Raw genomic sequence first — 27698 nt, 5'->3', positions numbered from 1 at the left:
CAAATAAGCTTTTTTTACTCCAATGTTTAGAAACAATGTAAACCAACACTGTATAGCCTCAACATGGTTAAAACTATAATGTTGATATCATGGATGGTCAGTCCTTGCATCCATCGGTCTGTCTATGAATTAGAGAGTAGTTACATTTCTCCAGCCCCATCATCATCTTATTACCAAAACAGTGGTGGAAGTACAGCTTTGTTATTGTTTGGACTGCAGATTGGTTGATTGATTGTGTGGCTTTTTTAAAGGGGCAACCTAGTTTTAAAACAGAAACAAAATGGCTGCCCAGAGACTTGAGCTGTGTTCGAATACTCATACTAACCATACTATATATTATGCTTATTTGTCATAGTATGGATATAGTTAGTATGCCAAAAGTTCCCGGGTGTGGTACTACAGTCGCCAAAATACGAAGTATATATGCAGAGGACACTATTTCTGTGCTTTTAGGGCCCATAATGCAATTCTTCAGGAAATGGGCGGGGCTTCAACTATTTTACCAGATTTGAAAAAAATTGTGGAAAATATGCAGCCGAAGTCCGACGAGAGAGTGGATACAAATGAACTGCTTTAACTAATTATGACAAATGTTAAGAGAATGTTGAGCAATGTAACGATATGTTGGCTACGTTATCCTTACAAACCGCATAGCATATCTTTACAGCAGTATGTACCAGTATGTTAGCTAGCTACGCTGTCCTTATGAACCACACAGCATATCTTTACAGCAGTATGTACCAGTATGTTAGCAAGCTACGCTGTCCTTATGAACCACATAGCATATCTTTACAGCAGTATGTACCAGTATGTTAGCTAGCTACGCTGTCCTTATGAACCACATAGCATATCTTTACAGCAGTATGTACCAGTATGTCAGCTACAGTTGAAGTCAGAAGTTTACATACACTTAGGTTGGAGTCATCAAAACTTGTTTTTCAACCACTCCACAAATTGTTTGATAACAAACTATAGTTTTGACAAGTCGGTTAGGACATCTACTTTGTGCATGACACAAGTAGTTTTTCCAACAATTGTTTACAGATTATTTCACTTATAATTCACTGTATCACAATTCCAGTGGGTCAGAAGTTTACATACACTAAGTTGACTGTGCCTTTAATGTTGGGGATAGGGGACAGTATTGAGAATTAAAAAAAAAAAATGTGCCCATTTTTAACTGCCTCCTACACCAACTCAGAAGCTAGGATATGCATATTATTGTTCAGGTTTGGATAGAAAACACTCTGAATTTTCTAAAACTGTTTGAATGGTGTCTGTAAGTATAACAGAACTCATATGGCAGTCAAAACCCTGAGACAAATTCTGACAGGAAGTGGATACCTGATGTGTTGAATTACTTTTAAGCCTATGCCATTGAAACATACAGGGGCTTATTAATCATTGAGCACTTCCTATGGCTTCCACTAGATGTCACCAGTCTTTACAAAGTGGTTTGAGTCTTCTACTATGAAAACTGACCGAACAAGAGACTTGGAACGTTGGTCATAAGCGGATGGCCGATACTACTCTGGCGCGCGAGTGCATGTTGGGTACCCTCGTTCCAATACGTTTTAAAAGAGAATGCAATCGTCCGCCTTGAATATTATTGAAGTTCTGATTGAAAAAGGCCCTAACATTTTATGCTATACAACGTTTGACATGTTTGAACGAACGTACATAATTTTTTTCTCCCTTTTTGGTGAAGACATGTCCGGCGGGCGACGTTCATGTTTTTGAGTAGCCTACACGACGCGCTAACAACACGGAGCTTTTTGGGCATAAATTATGAGCTTTTTCGAACAAAACTACATTTGTTATGGACCTGGGATACCGCACCTGCTCGCCCGTCCAGCATCACTACTCTGGACGGTTCTGACTTAGAATATGTGGACAACTACAAATACCTAGGTGTCTGGCTAGACTGTAAACTCTCCTTCCAGACTAATATTAAGCATTTCCAATCCAAAATTAAATCTAGCATCGGCTTCCTATTTCGCAACAAAGCCTCCTTCACTCACGCTGCCAAACATACCCTCGTAAAACTGGCTATCCTACCGATCCTTGACTTCGGCGATGTCATTTTCAAAATAGCCTCCAACACTCTACTCATCAAACTGGATGCAGTCTTATCACAGTGCCATCCGTTTTGTCACCAATGCCCCATATACCACCCACCACTGCGACCTGTACGCTCTCGTCGGCTGGCCCTCGCTACATATTCGTCGCCAAACCCACTGGCTCCAGGTCATCTATAAGTCTTTGCTATGTAAAGCTCCGCCTTAACTCAGCTCACTGGTCACCATAGCAACACCCACCCATAGCACACGCTCCAGGAGGTATATCTCACTGGTCATCCCCAAAGCCAACACCTACTTTGGCCGCATTTCCTTCCAGTTCTCTGCTGCCAATGACTGGAACGAATTGCAAAAATCGCTGAAGTTGGAGACATATATCTCCCTCACTAACTTTAAGCATCAGCTATCTGATCAGCTTACCGATCGCTGCAGCTGTACACAGCCCATCTGTAAATAGCCCATCCAACTGCCTACCTCATCCCCATGTTTTTATTTACTTTTTTGCTCTTTTGCACACCAGTATTTCTACTTGCACATCATCATCTGCACATCTATCTCTCCAGTGTTAATTTGCTAAATTGTAATTACTTCACTACTATGGTCTATTTATTGCCTTGCCTCCGTACTCCATTTGCACACATTGTATGTAGATTTTTCTATTGTGTTATTGACTGTACGTTTGTTTATCCAACGTGTAACTCTGTTGTTTTTTTGTCGCACTGCTTTGCTTTATCTTGGCCAGGTCACAGTTGTAAATGAGAACTTGTTCTCAACTGGCCTACCTGGTTAAATAAATAAATAAAATCTTAACTTTATTGACAACACCCAAATGGATACTGTCATTAACGCGGTTCTTCAATAATTACACATAATTCTTAATGCTTTAGCAAGCATTATATTAAACAGGACATTCAAATATCCTTACAATTATAATCCAAAGTAGTGTGAAATGAACTCATAAGCAACCTGGAAATGGAGGTTACTCCCCTGAGTTTTCCCCCATTCACATTCAGAATACATTGTGAAAAACTAAAATCTTTGCTCACCATTTTTGCTCCAGGCAGATATAGTACATCCATAACTATCGGTTTCCTCATTAGCAGGGAGGAGTTTCTGCAATCAAATTGCATGTGCATCGCCCTCATGCCACAATTTTAGCAAACACAGAAAGGGGCCTATATTGGAGACCAAAAGTCGTCTGGCACACTGCTTAGAGTTTCATCAACTTTAATAACTTATTTCTAGCCTACAATCATTGATGTTACTACTAATGTGAAAACAAGACAAAATATGACTATTCTTGCTCATTTTAAGGCAAATATCAAATAATTCTAACATTCATTACAGACGTCAATTGTTGTCCAACATCATGGCTCCGCTGTTGGCATCACCTTTTACAGTGGATTACCGCTGTTGTGGGCCTTTAATCATCTGTCTGACTTTGTTGTTCACACAGGAGAGATACTTCACTATCTTGGATCCTCTGGGGAGCCTCAACAACCTCATGATGCTGACGAGGCAGAGAAGAGTCTCTCCAGATCAGAACACCTCAATAAACACCAGCAGAGACACACAGGGAAGAGAACTCACTGCTGCTCTGACTGTGGGAAGAGATTCAACTCTTCATCAAACCTTAAAATACATAAAAGAATTCACACAGGAGAGAAATCATACGGCTGTGATCAATGTGGGAAGAGTTTTACTACATCTAGCTATCTAACAATACACCAGAGAACACACACAGGAGAGAAACCTTATAGCTGTGATAAATGTGGGAAGAGTTTTGGTGTATCTGGAGGGCTGACAGTGCACCATAGAACACACACAGGAGAGAAACCTTATATCTGTGGTCAATGTGGGAAGAGTTTTGCTGCATCTCTTAGTCTGACTCTACACCAGAGAATACACACAGGAGAGAAACCTTATAGGTGTGATCAATGTGGGAAGAGTTTTACAGGATCTGGCAATCTGACTCTACACCAGAGAATACACACAGGAGAGAAACCTTATAGCTGTGGTCAATGTGGGAAGAGTTTTGGTCAATCTGGCCATCTGGTATCACACCAGAGAATACACACAGGAGAGAAACCTTATAGCTGTGATCAATGTGGGAAGAGTTTTGGTCGATCTGGAGTGCTGACAGTGCACCAGAGAACACACACAGGAGAGAAACCTTATAGCTGTGGTCAATGTGGGAAGAGTTTTGCTGCATTGAGCACTCTGACTCTTCACCAGAGAACACACACAGGAGAGAAGCCTTATAGCTGTGATCAGTGTGACAAGAGATACTCTGATAAAAGATCTCTGATCAAACATCAGAAAATACATACATGAAGGAATTGTTTCATGATATCAATGAAATGAAATCTCACAATGTAGAATGTTTTAACATTGTAGTAGGAGTATTTTAATGATGTCACAATGTAGAACCCTAAACGTTTGTCCCCTGTTCTATTGATTTCAACATGATATGGATATTAGCCTCAGGGGGAAAATCCAGGCTCTGAAATGGTAGAGTTACTATTTATGAGATTTAACAAAAAGTGACTAACAAAAAAATAACGGACAAAAAAAGAGTTGTGTTACACTTACCATGTTGGTGACCCACTTGAATCAAAACGCAACACTTCAAAATGTAGTGAGCTGTTTTCTACAAATTGTCCTCTAACCAGGGATGTACACATTACTCCCAGATTCCGTGTGGTTTTTGAGCTGTTCGTTTTAACAGGACGTGTAACCTCATCTTCCTCCTTTCGCACAATTGATTGCCAGCAGCATACCACCCTGCATCCCACTGCTGGCTTGCTTCTGAAGCTAAGCAGGGTTGGTCCTGGTCAGTCCCTGGATGGGAGACCAGATGCTGCTGGAGGGCCAGTCGGAGGTACTCTTTCCTCTGGTCTAAACAATATCCCAATGCCCCAGGGCAGTGACTGCCCTGTGTAGGGTGCCGTCTTTTGGATGGGACGTTAAACGGGTGTCCTGACTCTCTGAGGTCATTAAAGATCCCATTGCACTTATTGTAAGAGTAGGGGTGTTAACCCCGGTGTCCTGGCTAAATTCCCAATCTGGCCCTCATACCATCACGGCCACCTAATCATCCCCAGCTTACAATTGGCTCATTCATCCCCCTCCTCTCCCCTGTAACTATTCCCCAGGTTGTTGCTGTAAATGAGAATGTGTTCTCAGTCAACTTAACTGGTAAAACAACGGTAAAAAGAAAAAAAAATCCACATGACATCGATGAGTTATGACAAATAGGTGTTGTGTTCCTTTGTTTAGGGACCCCTACATTTAAATGCATCACTCCAAAATGTAGCTGACTGTCTTCTGCAGGTTGTCCTCTAACCAGTGAGGTAAAATATATCTCCATTTCCATGTGTTTTTTGTTTTGTTGTGTTAGTTTCAAGAGCAGGTTCAACCTGATTTCCCCCCAAATGGATATAAGATTTGTGTTTTGCGTTTAGCTAGTGCGTTGCTATGGATCTTTATTTATTTTGACTGCATGTTTTTCCGTATTGAGATGAGTTTTGTTTGGGCTCGTTCCAAGGAGACGAGAGTTCTAGAAGCTAGTGGGATTTAGAAAGAGGATAGTTCTAGAAGCTAGTGGGATTTAGGAAGAGGAGAGTTCTAGAATCTAGTGAGTTTTAGGAAGACGAGAGTTCTAGAAGCTAGTGGGATTTAGAAAGAGGAGAGTTCTAGAATCTAGTGAGTTTTAGGAAGACGAGTGTTCTAGAAGCTAGTGGGATTTAGGAAGACGAGTGTTCTAGAAGCTAGTGAGTTTTAGGAAGACGAGAGTTCTAGAAGCTAGTGGGATTTAGGAAGACGAGTGTTCTAGAAGCTAGTGGGATTTAGGATTCTATAGAAAGAAAAAGGAGAAACAAATAATACTATTGTATATTATTATTTAGAAATACGTGTTTTTTTCTTGTTTTTAATTGTTGACATCCAGTAGACACCATGTTTATATTGGTGAAGGTGAATCATTGTAGTTGATTATAATGTGAAATGGAAGTTGTTTTCTGTTGGTGGTGAGCAAATTTGTCCAAAAGAAATGTAGGATATATTTGTTGTCTTAAGGGGGAAGGTGTTACAGGCTTTGGTTTTTCCATTTATGTTTTGAGGTTGGACTTTAGCACGTCTAGCTCGTTAGCACGTCTAGCTCGTTAGCACGTCTAGCTCGTTAGCACGTCTAGCTCGTTAGCCCGTCTAGCTCGTTAGCCCGTCTAGCTCGTTAGCACGTAGGACGCACTGATTGGTGTCACTTCGTTAGTCAGTATGTGTTACACCTGTGCTGGCTTGTCCATCTCGTTAGTGGGAAGGTGTTTCACCTGAGCTGGTCCAGGTTCTATTTAAGAGTGTCTGGCCCAGTGCTCCAGTTGTCTTGATACATGTGGAGAGTCAACACCTTTAGTTGCTCCACCTTTTTGGTTTACTTCCTGTCTTTAAGTTTGGTGTGGGTTTTTCTTTTGTTTTCCTCTTCTTGGGCAGATTTAGTGGGTCTCATGGTGGGTGTCTTTTAGGTCCCAGTTGTTGTTACTAGTCAACTTCCAGTGGACACCCCCATAGTGTCTTTCAGAGCCCCTCCTAAAACCCACCTGTTTAGTTGTGGTTGTTGTCAGTGACTCTTTGTTAGTTCCTCTTCTGTTTAAGGGACATTTCTGGTTTCCTGCTGGGGAACGTAACAACAAACAAACTTCTATTTTGGGTTGGACGTTGCATCATATTGTTAATATTTTAATCAAATGGCATTTCCTTAGAATGTTCATTAGTCTTCCATTTAATCTTGTTTTTTATCCTTAAGTTTGTTATGTAGTAAATGTGAGTTTTTATTCATTTTTTTCTTTCCGTGAAGCCATGTCTGAAATTTGCTATATAAATAAAGCTTGATTTGAATATATTGCGAAATGAATCAACCCAATGACCGACCAATCAACAGACTCTTGCAAAAGCAACACATATTTTGGGCAGCAGGTAGCCTAGTGGTTAGAGCGTAGGGCCAGTAACTGAAAATTTGCTTGATTGAATCCCCAAGCTGACAAGGTAAAAATCTGTTATGCCCCTGAACAAGGCAGTTAACTCACTGTTCCCCGGTAGGCCGTCATTGTAAATAAGAATTTGTTCTTGCCTAGTTAAATACATGTAATTTTTTTAAACAAAAAATATATATCTTGGTCCATCTTAGTATGAAAAACAGTATAAATGATGTATATCAAAAATAGTGTTGAAATCAACAAAGGATTCAACTATTAAACATTGAAACAAACAAATGGATCAACCAGATCAATCCCACTTTTCCAGCCTGCTGAAGGCGTGGTGGAGTGGTAAACACCACCCCCGGCTCTACCAGGGGCTTGAGGTGGTCTCCCACAGCTCTGCTTATGTCATGTTCTGTGGCCTTGCTGTTCCATTTCTTGACTGTCCCTGCAACACAGAAACACATTTAGTTATATTATATAAAACACTCAAAGTAATGGATATGGAGCATCTATGGCCTCAGTTACACCTGGCACCTACATGTGACTTCTGTCATCCGATCACTCCAAGCTGCATTAGGTTCAGATCTACCGGGATGGGCCTTTGACACAGTCAGGCCACTGAATATACATAAGCAATGTAAAGAGATGGGGTGAATGAGGGGAAAAGTACATTTGACACAAATGACCTTCATAATATCAAAGAACAAATGTGTGTGTCTGAGGGGAAATTAACTTTCATACAGCCAAAAGGAGTGAGAAATTACACCAATATCAGTGGACAATTTGCACTAATGTAAATGAACATAGATGGAACATATTCCCTTTTGCTGACGTGATGAACCACTAAGGGGACATAAATATTTACCATCTAAACCATGTGTGACCTCTCACCTCTCTGGCTGTAGAAGTGTTCTTCCTAACCAGTCCCTCAACAGCTCTCTGACTGAGCTCCACCCTCACTGGGTCTTCAGAGGAGAGGAAGGCTGAGGAGGGATGGAAGGATGAATGGATCAGTCAGTCAATAATGTGTAGAGCTGCTGTCTATGCTGTCTGACAAAATCACTATTTTAGTAGTTCGTTAAAGTAAATAAGGCTTTATGACTGCTGAATACCAACTATCAATCACTTACATCATGTATTTCCAGGTAGAGATACATCCTTGGGACGTCCCTAGCCTGTTGAAGTTGACTTTTAAAATGGTTAAGGTAGGGGTTAGGGTTAAGTTTAGGGTAGGGATGTCCCAAGGATCCCAGATAGCATTGACCATTGTGCATTCTTCTGTCTCTTTTACATAGCAGGTGATGGGTTCTGAACTTGAAAATATGAAATATCCTTATTCATGTCACTGTTTGAGAGAAGGGGATGTAGAACGTTTACATTCTGTCAGAATGTGTTATTGTTAGACGTCAGGGATCCTATGGAAGGAGAAGGACCACAGTCTGGAACAAGTCAACAGGACAGCCGTGAGGTGGGGAGGAGAAGGACCACAGTCTGGAACAAGTCAACAGGACAGCCGTGAGGTGGGGAGGAGAAGGGCCACAGTCTGGAACAAGTCAACAGGACAGCCGTGAGGTGGGGAGGAGAAGGACCACAGTCTGGAACAAGTCAACAGGACAGCCGTGAGGTGGGGAGGAGAAGGACCACAGTCTGGAACAAGTTAACAGGACAGCCGTGAGGTGGGGAGGAGAAGGGCCACAGTCTGGAACAAGTCAACAGGACAGCCGTGAGGTGGGGAGGAGAAGGACCACAGTCTGGAACAAGTCAACAGGACAGCCGTGAGGTGGGGAGGAGAAGGACCACAGTCTGGAACAAGTCAACAGGACAGCCGTGAGGTGGGGAGGAGAAGGACCACAGTCTGGAACAAGTCAACAGGACAGCCGTGAGGTGGGGAGGAGAAGGGCCACAGTCTGGAACAAGTCAACAGGACAGCCGTGAGGTGGGGAGGAGAAGGACCACAGTCTGGAACAAGTCAACAGGACAGCCGTGAGGTGGGGAGGAGAAGGGCCACAGTCTGGAACAAGTCAACAGGACAGCCGTGAGGTGGGGAGGAGAAGGGCCACAGACTGGAACAAGTCAACAGGACAGCCGTGAGGTGGGGAGGAGAAGGGCCACAGTCTGGAACAAGTCAACAGGACAGCCGTGAGGTGGGGAGGAGAAGGGCCACAGTCTGGAACAAGTCAACAGGACAGCCGTGAGGTGGGGAGGAGAAGGGCCACAGTCTGGAACAAGTCAACAGGACAGCCGTGAGGTGGGGAGGAGAAGGGCCACAGTCTGGAACAAGTCAACAGGACAGCCGTGAGGTGGGGAGGAGAAGGGCCACAGTCTGGAACAACTCAACAGGACAGCCGTGAGGTGGGGAGGAGAAGGACCACAGTCTGGAACAAGTCAACAGGACAGCCGTGAGGTGGGGAGGAGAAGGGCCACAGTCTGGAACAAGTCAACAGGACAGCCGTGAGGTGGGGAGGAGAAGGGCCACAGTCTGGAACAAGTCAACAGGACAGCCGTGAGGTGGGGAGGAGAAGGGCCACAGTCTGGAACAAGTCAACAGGACAGCCGTGAGGTGGGGAGGAGAAGGGCCACAGTCTGGAACAAGTCAACAGGACAGCCGTGAGGTGGGGAGGAGAAGGACCACAGTCTGGAACAAGTCAACAGGACAGCCGTGAGGTGGGGAGGAGAAGGGCCACAGTCTGGAACAAGTCAACAGGACAGCCGTGAGGTGGGGAGGAGAAGGGCCACAGTCTGGAACAAGTCAACAGGACAGCCGTGAGGTGGGGAGGAGAAGGACCACAGTCTGGAACAAGTCAACAGGACAGCCGTGAGGTGGGGAGGAGAAGGACCACAGTCTGGAACAAGTCAACAGGACAGCCGTGAGGTGGGGAGGAGAAGGACCACAGTCTGGAACAAGTCAACAGGACAGCCGTGAGGTGGGGAGGAGAAGGACCACAGTCTGGAACAAGTCAACAGGACAGCCGTGAGGTGGTGGGGAGGAGAAGGGCCACAGTCTGGAACAAGTCAACAGGACAGCCGTGAGGTGGTGGGGAGGAGAAGGGCCACAGTCTGGAACAAGTCAACAGGACAGCCGTGAGGTGGGGAGGAGAAGGACCACAGTCTGGAACAAGTTAACAGGACAGCCGTGAGGTGGGGAGGAGAAGGACCACAGTCTGGAACAAGTCAACAGGACAGCCGTGAGGTGGGGAGGAGAAGGACCACAGTCTGGAACAAGTCAACAGGACAGCCGTGAGGTGGGGAGGAGAAGGACCACAGTCTGGAACAAGTCAACAGGACAGCCGTGAGGTGGGGAGGAGAAGGACCACAGTCTGGAACAAGTCAACAGGACAGCCGTGAGGTGGGGAGGAGAAGGACCACAGTCTGGAACAAGTCAACAGGACAGCTGTGAGGTGGGGAGGAGAAGGACCACAGTCTGGAACAAGTCAACAGGACAGCCGTGAGGTGGGGAGGAGAAGGGCCACAGTCTGGAACAAGTCAACAGGACAGCCGTGAGGTGGGGAAGAGAAGGGCCACAGTCTGGAACAAGTCAACAGGACAGCCGTGAGGTGGGGAGGAGAAGGACCACAGTCTGGAACAAGTCAACAGGACAGCCGTGAGGTGGGGAGGAGAAGGGCCACAGTCTGGAACAAGTCAACAGGACAGCCGTGAGGTGGGGAGGAGAAGGACCACAGTCTGGAACAAGTCAACAGGACAGCCGTGAGGTGGGGAGGAGAAGGACCACAGTCTGGAACAAGTCAACAGGACAGCCGTGAGGTGGGGAGGAGAAGGACCACAGTCTGGAACAAGTCAACAGGACAGCCGTGAGGTGGGGAGGAGAAGGGCCACAGTCTGGAACAAGTCAACAGGACAGCCGTGAGGTGGGGAGGAGAAGGGCCACAGTCTGGAACAAGTCAACAGGACAGCCGTGAGGTGGGGAGGAGAAGGGCCACAGTCTGGAACAAGTCAACAGGACAGCCGTGAGGTGGGGAGGAGAAGGGCCACAGTCTGGAACAAGTTAACAGGACAGCCGTGAGGTGGGGAGGAGAAGGACCACAGTCTGGAACAAGTCAACAGGACAGCCGTGAGGTGGGGAGGAGAAGGGCCACAGTCTGGAACAAGTCAACAGGACAGCCGTGAGGTGGGGAGGAGAAGGACCACAGTCTGGAACAAGTCAACAGGACAGCCGTGAGGTGGGGAGGAGAAGGACCACAGTCTGGAACAAGTCAACAGGACAGCCGTGAGGTGGTGGGGAGGAGAAGGGCCACAGTCTGGAACAAGTCAACAGGACAGCCGTGAGGTGGTGGGGAGGAGAAGGGCCACAGTCTGGAACAAGTCAACAGGACAGCCGTGAGGTGGGGAGGAGAAGGGCCACAGTCTGGAACAAGTCAACAGGACAGCCGTGAGGTGGGGAGGAGAAGGACCACAGTCTGGAACAAGTCAACAGGACAGCCGTGAGGTGGGGAGGAGAAGGGCCACAGTCTGGAACAAGTCAACAGGACAGCCGTGAGGTGGGGAGGAGAAGGGCCACAGACTGGAACAAGTCAACAGGACAGCCGTGAGGTGGGGAGGAGAAGGGCCACAGTCTGGAACAAGTCAACAGGACAGCCGTGAGGTGGGGAGGAGAAGGGCCACAGTCTGGAACAAGTCAACAGGACAGCCGTGAGGTGGGGAGGAGAAGGGCCACAGTCTGGAACAAGTCAACAGGACAGCCGTGAGGTGGGGAGGAGAAGGGCCACAGTCTGGAACAAGTCAACAGGACAGCCGTGAGGTGGGGAGGAGAAGGGCCACAGTCTGGAACAAGTCAACAGGACAGCCGTGAGGTGGGGAGGAGAAGGGCCACAGTCTGGAACAAGTCAACAGGACAGCCGTGAGGTGGGGAGGAGAAGGGCCACAGTCTGGAACAAGTCAACAGGACAGCCGTGAGGTGGGGAGGAGAAGGGCCACAGTCTGGAACAAGTCAACAGGACAGCCGTGAGGTGGGGAGGAGAAGGGCCACAGTCTGGAACAAGTCAACAGGACAGCCGTGAGGTGGGGAGGAGAAGGACCACAGTCTGGAACAAGTCAACAGGACAGCCGTGAGGTGGGGAGGAGAAGGACCACAGTCTGGAACAAGTCAACAGGACAGCCGTGAGGTGGGGAGGAGAAGGACCACAGTCTGGAACAAGTCAACAGGACAGCCGTGAGGTGGGGAGGAGAAGGACCACAGTCTGGAACAAGTCAACAGGACAGCCGTGAGGTGGGGAGGAGAAGGGCCACAGTCTGGAACAAGTCAACAGGACAGCCGTGAGGTGGGGAGGAGAAGGGCCACAGTCTGGAACAAGTCAACAGGACAGCCGTGAGGTGGGGAGGAGAAGGACCACAGTCTGGAACAAGTCAACAGGACAGCCGTGAGGTGGTGGGGAGGAGAAGGGCCACAGTCTGGAACAAGTCAACAGGACAGCCGTGAGGTGGTGCGGAGGAGAAGGGCCACAGTCTGGAACAAGTCAACAGGACAGCCGTGAGGTGGGGAGGAGAAGGACCACAGTCTGGAACAAGTTAACAGGACAGCCGTGAGGTGGGGAGGAGAAGGACCACAGTCTGGAACAAGTCAACAGGACAGCCGTGAGGTGGGGAGGAGAAGGACCACAGTCTGGAACAAGTCAACAGGACAGCCGTGAGGTGGGGAGGAGAAGGACCACAGTCTGGAACAAGTCAACAGGACAGCCGTGAGGTGGGGAGGAGAAGGACCACAGTCTGGAACAAGTCAACAGGACAGCCGTGAGGTGGGGAGGAGAAGGACCACAGTCTGGAACAAGTCAACAGGACAGCTGTGAGGTGGGGAGGAGAAGGACCACAGTCTGGAACAAGTCAACAGGACAGCCGTGAGGTGGGGAGGAGAAGGGCCACAGTCTGGAACAAGTCAACAGGACAGCCGTGAGGTGGGGAAGAGAAGGGCCACAGTCTGGAACAAGTCAACAGGACAGCCGTGAGGTGGGGAGGAGAAGGACCACAGTCTGGAACAAGTCAACAGGACAGCCGTGAGGTGGGGAGGAGAAGGGCCACAGTCTGGAACAAGTCAACAGGACAGCCGTGAGGTGGGGAGGAGAAGGACCACAGTCTGGAACAAGTCAACAGGACAGCCGTGAGGTGGGGAGGAGAAGGACCACAGTCTGGAACAAGTCAACAGGACAGCCGTGAGGTGGGGAGGAGAAGGACCACAGTCTGGAACAAGTCAACAGGACAGCCGTGAGGTGGGGAGGAGAAGGGCCACAGTCTGGAACAAGTCAACAGGACAGCCGTGAGGTGGGGAGGAGAAGGGCCACAGTCTGGAACAAGTCAACAGGACAGCCGTGAGGTGGGGAGGAGAAGGACCACAGTCTGGAACAAGTCAACAGGACAGCCGTGAGGTGGGGAGGAGAAGGGCCACAGTCTGGAACAAGTTAACAGGACAGCCGTGAGGTGGGGAGGAGAAGGGCCACAGTCTGGAACAAGTCAACAGGACAGCCGTGAGGTGGGGAGGAGAAGGGCCACAGTCTGGAACAAGTCAACAGGACAGCCGTGAGGTGGGGAGGAGAAGGGCCACAGTCTGGAACAAGTCAACAGGACAGCCGTGAGGTGGTGGGGAGGAGAAGGGCCACAGTCTGGAACAAGTCAACAGGACAGCCGTGAGGTGGTGGGGAGGAGAAGGGCCACAGTCTGGAACAAGTCAACAGGACAGCCGTGAGGTGGTGGGGAGGAGAAGGGCCACAGTCTGGAACAAGTCAACAGGACAGCCGTGAGGTGGTGGGGAGGAGAAGGGCCACAGTCTGGAACAAGTCAACAGGACAGCCGTGAGGTGGGGAGGAGAAGGGCCACAGTCTGGAACAAGTCAACAGGACAGCCGTGAGGTGGGGAGGAGAAGGACCACAGTCTGGAACAAGTCAACAGGACAGCCGTGAGGTGGGGAGGAGAAGGACCACAGTCTGGAACAAGTCAACAGGACAGCCGTGAGGTGGTGGGGAGGAGAAGGGCCACAGTCTGGAACAAGTCAACAGGACAGCCGTGAGGTGGGGAGGAGAAGGACCACAGTCTGGAACAAGTCAACAGGACAGCCGTGAGGTGGGGAGGAGAAGGACCACAGTCTGGAACAAGTCAACAGGACAGCCGTGAGGTGGGGAGGAGAAGGACCACAGTCTGGAACAAGTCAACAGGACAGCCGTGAGGTGGGGAGGAGAAGGACCACAGTCTGGAACAAGTCAACAGGACAGCCGTGAGGTGGGGAGGAGAAGGACCACAGTCTGGAACAAGTCAACAGGACAGCCGTGAGGTGGGGAGGAGAAGGACCACAGTCTGGAACAAGTCAACAGGACAGCCGTGAGGTGGGGAGGAGAAGGACCACAGTCTGGAACAAGTCAACAGGACAGCCGTGAGGTGGGGAGGAGAAGGACCACAGTCTGGAACAAGTCAACAGGACAGCCGTGAGGTGGGGAGGAGAAGGGCCACAGTCTGGAACAAGTCAACAGGACAGCCGTGAGGTGGGGAGGAGAAGGGCCACAGTCTGGAACAAGTCAACAGGACAGCCGTGAGGTGGGGAGGAGAAGGGCCACAGTCTGGAACAAGTCAACAGGACAGCCGTGAGGTGGTGGGGAGGAGAAGGACCACAGTCTGGAACAAGTCAACAGGACAGCCGTGAGGTGGTGGGGAGGAGAAGGACCACAGTCTGGAACAAGTCAACAGGACAGCCGTGAGGTGGGGAGGAGAAGGGCCACAGTCTGGAACAAGTCAACAGGACAGCCGTGAGGTGGTGGGGAGGAGAAGGACCACAGTCTGGAACAAGTCAACAGGACAGCCGTGAGGTGGTGGGGAGGAGAAGGACCACAGTCTGGAACAAGTCAACAGGACAGCCGTGAGGTGGGGAGGAGAAGGACCACAGTCTGGAACAAGTCATCAGGACAGCCGTGAGGTGGGGAGGAGAAGGACCACAGTCTGGAACAAGTCATCAGGACAGCCGTGAGGTGGTGGGGAGGAGAAGGACCACAGTCTGGAACAAGTCAACAGGACAGCCGTGAGGTGGTGGGGAGGAGAAGGACCACAGTCTGGAACAAGTCAACAGGACAGCCGTGAGGTGGGGAGGAGAAGGGCCACAGTCTGGAACAAGTCAACAGGACAGCCGTGAGGTGGGGAGGAGAAGGACCACAGTCTGGAACAAGTCAACAGGACAGCCGTGAGGTGGGGAGGAGAAGGGCCACAGTCTGGAACAAGTCAACAGGACAGCCGTGAGGTGGGGAGGAGAAGGGCCACAGTCTGGAACAAGTCAACAGGACAGCCGTGAGGTGGGGAGGAGAAGGGCCACAGTCTGGAACAAGTCATCAGGACAGCCGTGAGGTGGGGAGGAGTGAGGAATTTAGGCTGAGGTCAGGTCAGGTCAAGTGAGGAAGAACTCATGTGACTAAAGTTCTGCCTAGCAACAGAGGTGTAATTCAACATCAGTTCACCGTCTCACCTCATACTGTATTGGAGCTGCAGCAGCTTCTACTAACGTTAGCTTCGTTAACTAACTAAGGACGGTGACCTGTCCAGACGAGATGTTACAACGAACTGAATCGTCAATGGAGGTCTTCCTCTTTATATAGGCTGCTACAGCATGCAATACTATTAACTCACAAGGGGGCATAACGTGACATGGACAATACTATCCCATTTTGGAAACGTTACATGGACAATACTATCCCATTTTGGAAACGTTACATGTACAATACTATCCCATTTTGGAAACGTTACATGTACAATACTATACCATTTTGGAAACGTTACATGTACAATACTATCCCATTTTGGAAATGTTACATGTACAATAATATCCCATTTTGGAAACGTTACATGGACAATACTATCCCATTTTGGAAACGTTACATGTACAATACTATCCCATTTTGGAAACATTACATGTACAATACTATCCCATTTTTGAAATGTTACATGTACAATACTATACCATTTTGGAAACGTTACATGGACAATACTATCCCATTTTGGAAACGTTACATGTACAATACTATCCCATTTTGGAAACGTTACATGTACAACACTATCCCATTTTGGAAACGTTACATGTACAATACTATCCCATTTTGGAAACGTTACATGTACAATACTATCCCATTTTGGAAACGTTACATGTACAATACTATCCCATTTTGGAAACGTTACATGTACAATACTATACCATTTTGGAAACGTTACATGTACAATACTATCCCATTTTGGAAATGTTACATGTACAATAATATCCCATTTTGGAAACGTTACATGGACAATACTATCCCATTTTGGAAACGTTACATGTACAATACTATCCCATTTTGGAAACATTACATGTACAATACTATCCCATTTTTGAAATGTTACATGTACAATACTATACCATTTTGGAAACGTTACATGGACAATACTATCCCATTTTGGAAACGTTACATGTACAATACTATCCCATTTTGGAAACGTTACATGTACAACACTATCCCATTTTGGAAACGTTACATGTACAATACTATCCCATTTTGGAAACGTTACATGTACAATACTATCCCATTTTGGAAACGTTACATGTACAATACTATACCATTTTGGAAACGTTACATGTACAATACTATCCCATTTTGGAAACGTTACATGTACAATACTATACCATTTTGGAAACGTTACATGGACAATACTATCCCATTTTGGAAACGTTACATGTACAATACTATCCTATTTTGGAAACGTTACATGTACAATACTATCCCATTTTGAAAACGTTACATGTCCAATACTACCCCATTTTGGAAACGTTACATGTACAATACTATCCCATTTTGGAAACGTTACATGTCCGCCCCCTTGTGGAGGGAAATTAATATCTTGATGGTAGCTGTAGATGGGATTCAAATGCATAATGGTATTAATACAGTGTCTAGACTACCTCTTTTGTATAAATGCCCTTCAGAATCCAAACACAGTATTGCCACGCAGCAAAATGTTGTGTATAATCTTTCAAGTCAGCCTGATAAAATATTGAACAATTTGTGTACAAAGATATCTTGAAATGTGATATTAGGGCTGTATGGCAGTACTGTTACTGTATGGCAGTACTGTATTGGCTAGTGCTTTCTCCAATATGTTATTCTATTTTACATTCCATTGTATGTCGATGTCATTTATCTTTCAATATTTACTTAATATATATATTTGTTTTTTTTAAAGACTATTCTTTGACACATTTTCTCTTCCTTTGAAACTCTTATAGGACAGAACATGGACACAATGCAATTGGGATCAAGAAGAAGGTACAGATATGTTGTAGGACAGCTGCATTTGAAGTGTACATTTAACCTACATAGCAGTCAATACAAACTGAAATCTATTAGCATACAAATGTGTGCAAATGATCTTTTCAGATCTTCTCAGAAATGAATCAAGTCCATGGAATGGATATAGACAATAAGAGAATTCAAGGACTATCAGAGGTAGAGAGGCGAGGCAGGGGTGAGGACATCATCCTGCTATTTTGACAGTCCCTGAAGGACAATACAGAAGAGGTATATCTGCTCTTATTCCTTCCCTTTCTCTAATGTATTTTGTAATAAAATTATCAAGTGTAGTAATATCATTGCTTTACTTTACTAGGACTGGAGACCACAGCAGCGATTCTGCTCTTGCCCTACCTCTTCAATGAGGACCCGAGTGGCCTTTATGTCCGTGACAAGGTATGTCTATGCACCAATCATCTGTTTCTTCATAAACATAGGTGTGCATGCTTATATAAAACTACAGCTGAACATTTGTTATGTTCTTTGTTAATTGTTTGTGTATTAATCTTTTCTTACTTTTCTTGACACAGATTTCACCGCTCTTCACTCCTTTACTGCACATCGGTGGAAATCCATTTCACCATGAGAGTGAAATCCCGCTGGCCTTTGATGGGGAGAACATCCAGGCCCTAGAGGACGTCCCCATGGGACTTGGGGCTCTGCTACGGCTGGATGTTTTATTTTATGTTAAATTTCCCCAAAATGTCAGAAGAACACTTATGTTGTTAAGTTACTGTGTTCTGGGGATAAGAGAATTTGGGGTGAAGTTACCAGGGCCAGTCATAAAGATGGAAAACTTCCTAACATAACTAAGTGGATACAATATACACACTAAAGCTGAAAAATCTGTTTTTAGCATCAAGTCTACAATATTGTTAGTTTACCTATGATTCATTTTTAATGTTATTTTTATTGTACATCATTATTATTTATATATTTTAAATGTCATGAAAAGCACTATACAAAGCAAATGTATTATTTATTAGGGTCTGACATGTCTGCAGAAATGTTGCAATTTGTTTATGTGTTTTGTAAATATGAATTCACATTTGTGGTGCCACTAAATAAACAATGAATTATTTAAATCAATATTGTCAATATTGTTGTTATTAAAACATGTTTTTTATAATGCAGGGAGGGTGGACCGAGAGTTAAAAAAATGAACCCCAAAATGTTCTTTGAGGAACTTATAGGGGTTCCCCCACAGTTTCAATGTTCAATTTGAAGAACCCCTAAACTCCAGGAACCTTTACGGGACGCTTCTTCAACATCAACAGCTAGTCAGACACCTTGGTTCACTCTAACTTTATGGAAAAAGGTTTATTCAATAAATCTAGCAACTCCTCTCATACTGGGAAGAACCCCCCCCCCCCCCAGGCCTTAAGGGCAGTTTATTTCAATTAAGGTACCCGGACGTTTTATAGTTTCATCCTTAGGGCAACTTACCCTAAAGTGGACACACTCCCATCAGTTTCTGAGACAACTGCTCAGACTTTGTAGACAGTTTAATAATGCTTAAACCTCATCTTTATCAAATGATCCATTAAAGATACCAACTCAAAACCTACGTTCGTCTACATATGGGTTGTTTAAATTGTATCTAATTATATTCCCAGTATTACTTCATCAAATCTCTATTAATCATTATACACACATACAATTCATCATATTTTCATCATATTTTCATATATTCACAGAATCCATATAAAACGTAAGAAATTCTCAGGTAGTCACGACAACCATTCAATTTGCTTTTTCAGGGACTCTCCATAGCAACGAAGCATCTCTCCAAACATCCTCCCAGCAGAACCAAAAATAAACTTTAGTTTCCCGGACAATGACCATGGGATCCTCAACGGTTCTCTAACCTCCCAGAGACCACGGCAAAAATCAAGCCTCGCAGGAACTATAGACCTTCCGCTGCTTCCTAAAATATCATTCCCCTCTCAATACCACCCCGTGATATTCTATGATGGCAGTGAAGGAACGGAACCACAAGATAACGTTAGTTGGTAGAGCATGGTGTTTGCAACGCCAGCATGGTGTGTGCAACGCCAGGGTTGTGTGTTCGATTCCCACGGGGGGCCAGTACAAAAAAATTACAAATGTATGAAATGTATGCGTTCACTACTCTAAGTTGCTCTGGGTAAGAACATCTACTAAATGACTAAAATGTAAAATGTCAATCATCTGATTAAGCATATTTCTATATGAAGAACTATAGATCTCTGTGAGGAACTACAGATCTCTGTTACTATCCAAACATCAGATTAAGACTCAGTCACACAACTCTCATATCACAGTCATACAATGCTATTCTCAAACAAACCTAATCAATGAGTTTTTTTCAACAATATTTTAACCTGCAGTAATATTTTCACATTTCTATCTCATGCTCATCTATACTCGGCTCGCTGCCTCTCAGATCAAAGGTGGGTCCATCTGCTCTGTTCCCGAAGTGTGGTCTCCCTGAGATCCCAAGTTAGAGGGATCCCTGGAGCACCATTTACCCAGGTCACCAGGAGCGGTCACCAAGTCAAGATTCACATCCCCATCGCCAAATGTGGTTGTTAATTTCTTTAAAATCAAATGAGACCAACTTATCACACAAGTCAGAGTTATTCTAAAACTAAATCTTTATTCACTTATTAATTAGGGAGCAGGTCAATACAACATACACATATAAAGTTAATCAATTGAGTGTTCTACAATAATGATGGCTGGTTGACGAATCACCCCCAGATGAAAGTACAAAGGTCTTTTATAGCCAAGATACACCCCTTTCAACCTACACAAACAACAGATGTATAGAACGGGTCACAAGGTTAAGATTTGTATGAAAAATACTTACAATTCTCAGCAGACAGTATCTGCTGTAAAAACAGTACTCTTTGTGTAGAGACCAGGGTCTGGCCCTGAGGTCATCTCTCCCTGATACCATATAGAACAGAAACATTAACTTATGCTCTGGAATGCAGTCTCTTTAGGTTTTATCACCCAAAAGACATTGTAAATCTCCTGTCAGTGTTTTGCGCTCAGTGTCCACTGAAAGTTGACTAGTAACAACAACTGGGACCTAAAAGACACCCACCATGAGACCCACTAAATCTGCCCAAGAAGAGACAAACAAAAGAAAAACCCACACCAAACTTAAAGACAGGAAGCAAACCAAAACGGTGGAGCAACTAAAGGTGTTGACTCTCCACATGTATCAAGACAACTGGAGCACTGGGCCAGACACTCTTAAATAGAACCTGGACCAGCTCAGGTGAAACACCTTCCCACTAACGAGATGGACAAGCCAGCACAGGTGTAACACATACTGACTAACGAGGTGACACCAATCAGTGCGTCCTACGTGCTAACGAGCTAGACGGGCTAACGAGCTAGACGTGATAACAAGCTAAAGTCCAACCACAAAACATAAATGGAAAAACCAAAGCCTGTAGCACCTTCCCCCTTATGACAACAAATATATCCTATATTTTTGTTGGACAAGTTTGCTCACCACCAACAGAAAACAACTTGCTGTCAACAATTAAAAACAAGAAAAAAAACGTACTTCTAAATAATAATATACAATCATATAATTTTTCTCCTTTTTCTTTCTATAGAATCCTAAAACTCACTAGCTTCTAGAACTCTCATCTTCCTAAAACTCACTAGCTTCTAGAACTCTCGTCTTCCTAAAACTCACTAGCTTCTAGAACTCTCGTCTTCCTAAAACTCACTACCTTCTAGAACTCTCGTCCCCTTGGAACAAGCCCAAACAAAAATCAAATTGTATTAGTCATGTCTGATTTCAAGAGCAAACTCCTGCAATATCTCGATAGGCATGTTGTTGGATCGGGGCCCAGTCCCCAATGTCATGCTCCAGTACATTTGGGTTGGCATATCTGAGAATGAACCCTGATATTCTAAAAGCAGGATAATGATGGTTGCATCAATAATTATGATGTCTAAATGTTACATGAATTGTAAATATGAAATATGAAAAGCAAATGTACACCCCTTTGTTAATATGTATTGGCAATAATTAACTTAAGGGTGAGGCATGGAATAATAAAACACGTATCTTTTGTCAGGCTGAATGTTTGAAATATGAGGTGATTTGAGACCTGCTTCTTCAGAAGTGGAATAAAGACATATAGCACTTGGATGTTGTAAATAAATACTGGAGTGATGTAAGATTGTTACATTTTTTTTTATTATAGACCAATTTATTACACTGCGTCCTTATGTATAGGCTGCAAGTACCTTGAAATTAAGTTGTTTTCAAGTCATTGAAAGAACGACCCGAAAATACATCTTTTCAACTTTCACTTTGAACTACAAGCGAACATATATATAGTCTTATTTTCAACGTCTTTTGAATGACATTTTGCTAAATGAGAATAGCGCAATGTCAAAACACAGTTTTAACGTGTCCAAATCAATAACCAATATGCAGAAACAGTTTGGGATATATTGAAAACCTAAACATTTTGAAGTGTTGCATTTTGATTCAAGTGGGTGACCAACGTGGTAAGTGTAACACAACTCTATTTTTGTTAGTCACTTTTTGTTACATCTCATAAATAGTAACTCTTTCAATTCAGAGCCTGGATTTTACTTTCCACTGAGGCTAATATCAACTGAACATTTAGGGTTCTACATTCTGACATTCCTTAAAATACTGCTACTACAATGTTAAAACATTCTATATTGTGACGTTACTAAAATACTTCCACAATATTAAAAACATTTTACATTATTTCATTGATATCATGAAACAACTCCATGTATTTTCTGATGTTTAGTCAGAGATTTTTTATTAGAGTATCTCTTCCCACATTGATTACAGCTATGAGATTTCTCTCCTGTGTGTGTTCTCTGATGTGATGTCAGGCTGGTTGACTGAGTAAAACTCATCCCACATTGATCACAGCTATAAGGTTTCTCTCCTGTGTGTGTCCGCTGGTGTGATGTCAGGCTGGTTGACTGAGTAAAACTCATCCCACATTGACCACAGCTATAAGGTATCTCTCCTGTGTGTGTTCTCTTGTGTTTTGTCAGACAGCCAGATGTACCGAAACTCTTTCCACATTGGTCACAGCTATAAGATTTCTCTCCTGTGTGTCTTCTCTGGTGTGATATTAGGTTGTTTAGCCAAGTAAAACGCTTCCCACACTGACTACAGCTATAAAGTTTCTCTCCTGTGTGTGTTCTCTGGTGTATAGTTAGATTGCTAGATGTAGAAAAACTCTTCCCACATTGGTCACAGATATAAGGTTTCTCTCCTGTGTGTGTTCTCTGGTGTATAGTTAGATAGCTAGATGTAGTAAAACTCTTCCCACATTGATCACAGCTATAAGGTTTCTCTCCTGTGTGTGTCCGCTGGTGTACTATCAGGCTGTATTGCCGAGAAAAACTCTTCCCACATTGATCACAGCTATAAGATTTCTCTCCTGTGTGTGTTCTCTGGTGTTCAGTCAGAGAGCCAGATATACAGAAACTCTTTCCACATTGACTACAGCTATAAGGTTTCTCTCCTGTGTGTGTTCTCTGGTGTTTTGTCAGACAGCCAGATGCACCAAAACTCTTTCCACATTGATCACAGCTATATGGTTTCTCTCCTGTGTGTATTCTCTGATGTATAGTGAGATAGCTAGATCTGGTAAATCTCTTCCCACATTGATCACAGCTGTAAGGTTTCTCTCCAGTGTGAATTCTTTGATGTATTTTAAGGTCTGATGAAGTGTTGAATCTTTTCCCACAGTCAGAGCAGCAGTGAGTTTTCTTCCCTGTGGGTCTCTGCTGGTGTTTCTTTAGGAGTTCTGATCTGGAGAGACTTTTCTCTGCCTCTTCAGCATCATGATGTTGTTGAGGCTCCCAGGAGGATCCCCGATAGTCACGTCTCTCTCCTGTGTGAATGACAAAGTCAGACAGACGGTTAAAGGCCCACAACAGCAGAAATCAAATCAAATGTATTTATATAGCCCTTCTTACATCAGCTGATGTCACAAAGTGCTGTATAGAAACCCAGCCTAAAACCCCAAACAGCGAGCAATGCAGGTGTAGAAGCACGGTGGCTAGGAAAAACTCCCTAGAAAGGCCAAAACCTAGGAAGAAACCTAGAGAGGAACCAGGCTATGAGGGGTGGCCAGTCCTCTTCTGGCTGTGCCGGGTGGAGATTATAACAGAATATGGCCAAGATGTTAAATTGTTCATAAATGACCAGCATGGTCAAATAACAATAATCACAGTAGTTGTCGAGGGTGCAACAGGTCAGGACCCCAGGAGTAAATGTCAGTTGGCTTTTCATAGCTGATCATTGAGAGTATATCTACCGCTCCTGCTGTCTCTAGAGAGTTGAAAACAGCAGGTCTGCAGGTCTGAGACTGTTTATTTGAGGTGATGCCCAGAGCATACCCGTGAAGTTGTACAACAATTCATATCTGTTAAATTATTTGACAATTAAGACAGTCAAGTTAGCAACAAGTCATATTTAGTCTTGTTTTCACATTAGTAGTAACTACAAATAAGTTATTAAAGTTGTTGTAACTCTAAGCAGTGTGCCAGATGACTTTTGGTCTCCAATATAGGTCCTTTCAGCACGAGGGCAATGCGCACACAATTTGATTACAGAAACTCCTCCCTGCTAATGAGGAAACCACTAGTTATGGATGTAGTATATCTGGTAATGAGGAAACCACTAGTTATGGATGTAGTATATCTGGTAATGAGGAAACCACTAGTTATGGATGTAGTATATCTGGTAATGAGGAAACCACTAGTTATGGATGTAGTATATCTGGTAACGAGGAAACCACTAGTTATGGATGTAGTATATCTGGAAATTGAGGAAACCACTAGTTATGGATGTAGTATATCTGGTAATGAGGAAACCACTAGTTATGGATGTAGTATATCTGGAAATTGAGGAAACCACTAGTTATGGATGTAGTATATCTGGTAATGAGGAAACCACTAGTTATGGATGTAGAATATCTGCATGGAGCAAAAATAGTGAACAAAGATTTTAGTTTTTCACAAAGCATTCTGAATATTAGAGCGCAAGATCAGGAGTGCTACTCAAGGAAACTCACATTAAGCTCTGTGTCTATTCACTAATTCAGCACTGTGGGGGAAACTCAGGGGAGTTCTCATAGGCTGACAGCAAATATAGCCTCCATTTACAGGTTGATTATGAGTGCATTTCACACTACTTTTGGATTATAACTGTAAGACTCGCTTGAATCACCTGCTTAATATGTTTGTGTTATTGTCGCAAATCAACTGCTTTATACTTAAAAAAAACACTTCAACTAGTAAAATGCTCTTTGGCTAGCTTTGCCATCAAGCTGACAATAAGGGTTTGTACACCAAGTGTTTAACAAATTGGCCCATAGCTTCACCTAACAACAACATAGACCTGCTGTAGGACCCATAACATCACCTAATAACAACATAGACCTACTGTAGGACCCATAACTTCACCTAACAACAACATAGACCTACTGTTGGACCCATAACTTCACCTAACAATAACATAGACCTACTGTAGGACCCATAACTTCACCTAACAACAACATAGACCTAAGACTATATATTAAATATTTCAAGTGAAACATGGAAACTAAAATGTCTGTCGTGACATTTCATAACCTGATCACCAGATAATTTTGTGAATAATCCCACTAGGCTACTCTGTAATGTGTTCATTCTAAATGTCCTGAATAAAGGAAAATAGCTCTGTGTGTTGTACAATAGCCTATCCATCAAGGAACAGTTCTCTACACATTATGAGCGAAGTATCTCTGTATCCAAACAGACTAACGAGACCCTACAGTAAATCAAGCAGACAATAACACTTTATAAACATCAATTTGTTAGGGATGTTGGATCCAACGTGGAGCACGGCATAACTGTCTTTACCAGAGTAATGAATGAAGAAGCACTTTGGTTGTTGTTACATGTCGTGATGTTTGTCATGTGACTGTCATTCAGAAAATGATTTCCTGGATCAGCTGATGATAGTTGAACATGTGACTGTAACTAAACAGCTACAGTATTAAGTATTATGTGTAATTGTTGAAGAACCGCGTTAATGACAGTATCCATTTGGGTGTTGTCAATAAAGTTAAGTTGTTTTCATTTATTATTATATCACTTTTCAACGGGAAAAGTTTTTTACAAAATCACTGGAGGGCGTCATGGACAATTCATACAGTACAAAAACATATTCAAGTGTAGAATGCTCTTTTAAAAATCACACATTAGTTCAACAACTGCAGAGTTTGTGTCCCTGTTTTATAAGATAGTACTCACTGTATTTACTGGTGTTAATCAGATCAATGTCCCTGTTTTATTAGATAGTACTCACTGTATTTACTGGTGTTAATCAGATCAATGTCCCTGTTTTATTAGATAGTACTCACTGTATTTACTGGTGTTAATCAGATCAATGTCCCTGTTTTATTAGATAGTACTCACTGTATTTACTGGTGTTAATCAGATCAATGTCCCTGTTTTATTAGATAGTACTCACTGTATTTACTGGTGTTAATCAGATCAATGTCCCTGTTTTATAAGATAGTACTCACTGTATTTACTGGTGTTAATCAGATCAATGTCCCTGTTTTATTAGATAGTACTCACTGTATTTACTGGTGTTAACCAGATCAATGTCCCTGTTTTATTAGATAGTACTCACTGTATTTACTGGTGTTAATCAGATCAATGTCCCTGTTTTATTAGATAGTACTCACTGTATTTACTGGTGTTAACCAGATCAATGTCCCTGTTTTATTAGATAGTACTCACTGTATTTACTGGTGTTAATCAGATCAATGTCCCTGTTTTATTAGATAGTACTCACTGTATTTACTGGTGTTAATCAGATCAATGTCCCTGTTATATTAGATAGTACTCACTGTATTTACTGGTGTTAATCAGATCAATGTCCCTGTTATATTAGATAGTACTCACTGTATTTACTGGTGTTAATCAGATCAATGTTCCTGTTTTATTAGATAGTACTCACTGTATTTACTGGTGTTAACCAGATCAATGTCCCTGTTTTATTAGATAGTACTCACTGTATTTACTGGTGTTAATCAGATCAATGTTCCTGTTTTATTAGATAGTACTCACTGTATTTACTGGTGTTAATCAGATCAATGTCCCTGTTTTATTAGATAGTACTCACTGTATTTACTGGTGTTAATCAGATCAATGTTCCTGTTTTATTAGATAGTACTCACTGTATTTACTGGTGTTAATCAGATCAATGTTCCTCTTTTATTAGATAGTACTCACTGTATTTACTGGTGTTAATCAGATCAATGTCCCTGTTTTATTAGATAGTACTCACTGTATTTACTGGTGTTAATCAGATCAATGTCCCTGTTTTATAAGATAGTACTCACTGTATTTACTGGTGTTAATCAGATCAATGCCCCTGTTTTATTAGATAGTACTCACTGTATTTACTGGTGATAATCAGATCTCCAGTCTTCTCTTCTTCGTCCTCCTCTAATGTGACAGTAATCTCACCCCTCTTCATCCTCCACTCCAAAAACTGCATCTTCCTCCTTTTCTTTCACAGTAACATCCTCCTCCTCTTTCACTCTGAAGGCGTCTTCCTCTTCTTTCACTGTAACGTCTTTCTCTTCTTTTTTCACGGTAACAGCCTCACCCTCTACTTGTTTTTGTATTGAAACAGCCTCCTCTTCCTCCTCTTCTTTCACTGTAACGTCTTTCTCTTCTTTTTTCACGGTAACAGCCTCACCCTCTACTTGTTTTTGTATTGTAACAGCCTCCTCTTCCTCCTCCTCTTTCACGAGAGCTTCTTTCTCCGTCCAGCAGACCTCCTCTTCTTTAACAGGAGGAGAGTAGCTTAGTGAACACATGGTCGGGGATGTTAGCTAGCTAGGCTAGTGCTAACTTAACCAGCCAGCTAGTTGACTTACAACGTAAATTTACATTAAATGGGTAGCTAGTTGTTTCCACATAAGTATGTTTAAATCATAGTGACAAATAAACCACGAAATTGTCTAAAGAACTTGAATGTTCCGACTTTGTCGGCTAGCGAGCTACCGAGGTGGCTGCAGTTGTTGAAGAAGCGTTCCGTCCACTAGATTATACGTCACACTAGAAATATCGCCTGAAAGACACATATCGCCATCTGCTGTCTGGAGGGAGGAAACGCAGTTGAGGAGGGAAAACTATTTTTATTCTTCATTGAATTATAATATTATAAAGCAGTTTAGGGAAACGTTTTTTTTCTCTCCATTAAATATTAATATTATATCAACACGTACAAAGAGCAACAAGTGTTGTTTGATTAGTTCATTTTTTTATGA

At 43.8% G+C, this 27698-nt stretch overlaps 2 protein-coding genes across 2 annotated transcripts; one reads left to right on the top strand and one right to left on the bottom strand.

The window, feature by feature from the left end:
• The first annotated feature begins 371 nt into the window (after positions 1 to 371).
• LOC145877281 (uncharacterized) lies at positions 372 to 6310 on the top strand. Its single transcript, XM_082972579.1, has 2 exons — positions 372 to 393; positions 3535 to 6310. The coding sequence occupies exons 1-2, from the start codon at positions 372 to 374 to the stop codon at positions 4410 to 4412; spliced, it is 900 nt and encodes a 299-aa protein (XP_082828705.1). The 3' UTR covers positions 4413 to 6310.
• Positions 6311 to 21537: 15227 nt separating this feature from the next.
• LOC145877282 (uncharacterized) lies at positions 21538 to 27457 on the bottom strand. The gene is made up of 2 exons (XM_082972581.1): positions 26818 to 27457; positions 21538 to 23255 (listed from the first exon to the last, which is right to left on the bottom strand). The coding sequence occupies exons 1-2, from the start codon at positions 26918 to 26920 to the stop codon at positions 22117 to 22119; spliced, it is 1242 nt and encodes a 413-aa protein (XP_082828707.1). The 5' UTR covers positions 26921 to 27457; the 3' UTR covers positions 21538 to 22116.
• Positions 27458 to 27698: the final 241 nt, after the last annotated feature.

Source organism: Salmo salar, unplaced genomic scaffold (assembly GCF_965601325.2).
Source record: "Salmo salar unplaced genomic scaffold, fSalSal1 ptg000781l, whole genome shotgun sequence".
Classification (NCBI taxonomy): domain Eukaryota; kingdom Metazoa; phylum Chordata; class Actinopteri; order Salmoniformes; family Salmonidae; genus Salmo; species Salmo salar.
Note: the sequence above shows the minus strand (reverse complement) of the source record. Positions and strands in the feature narration are given on the sequence as shown.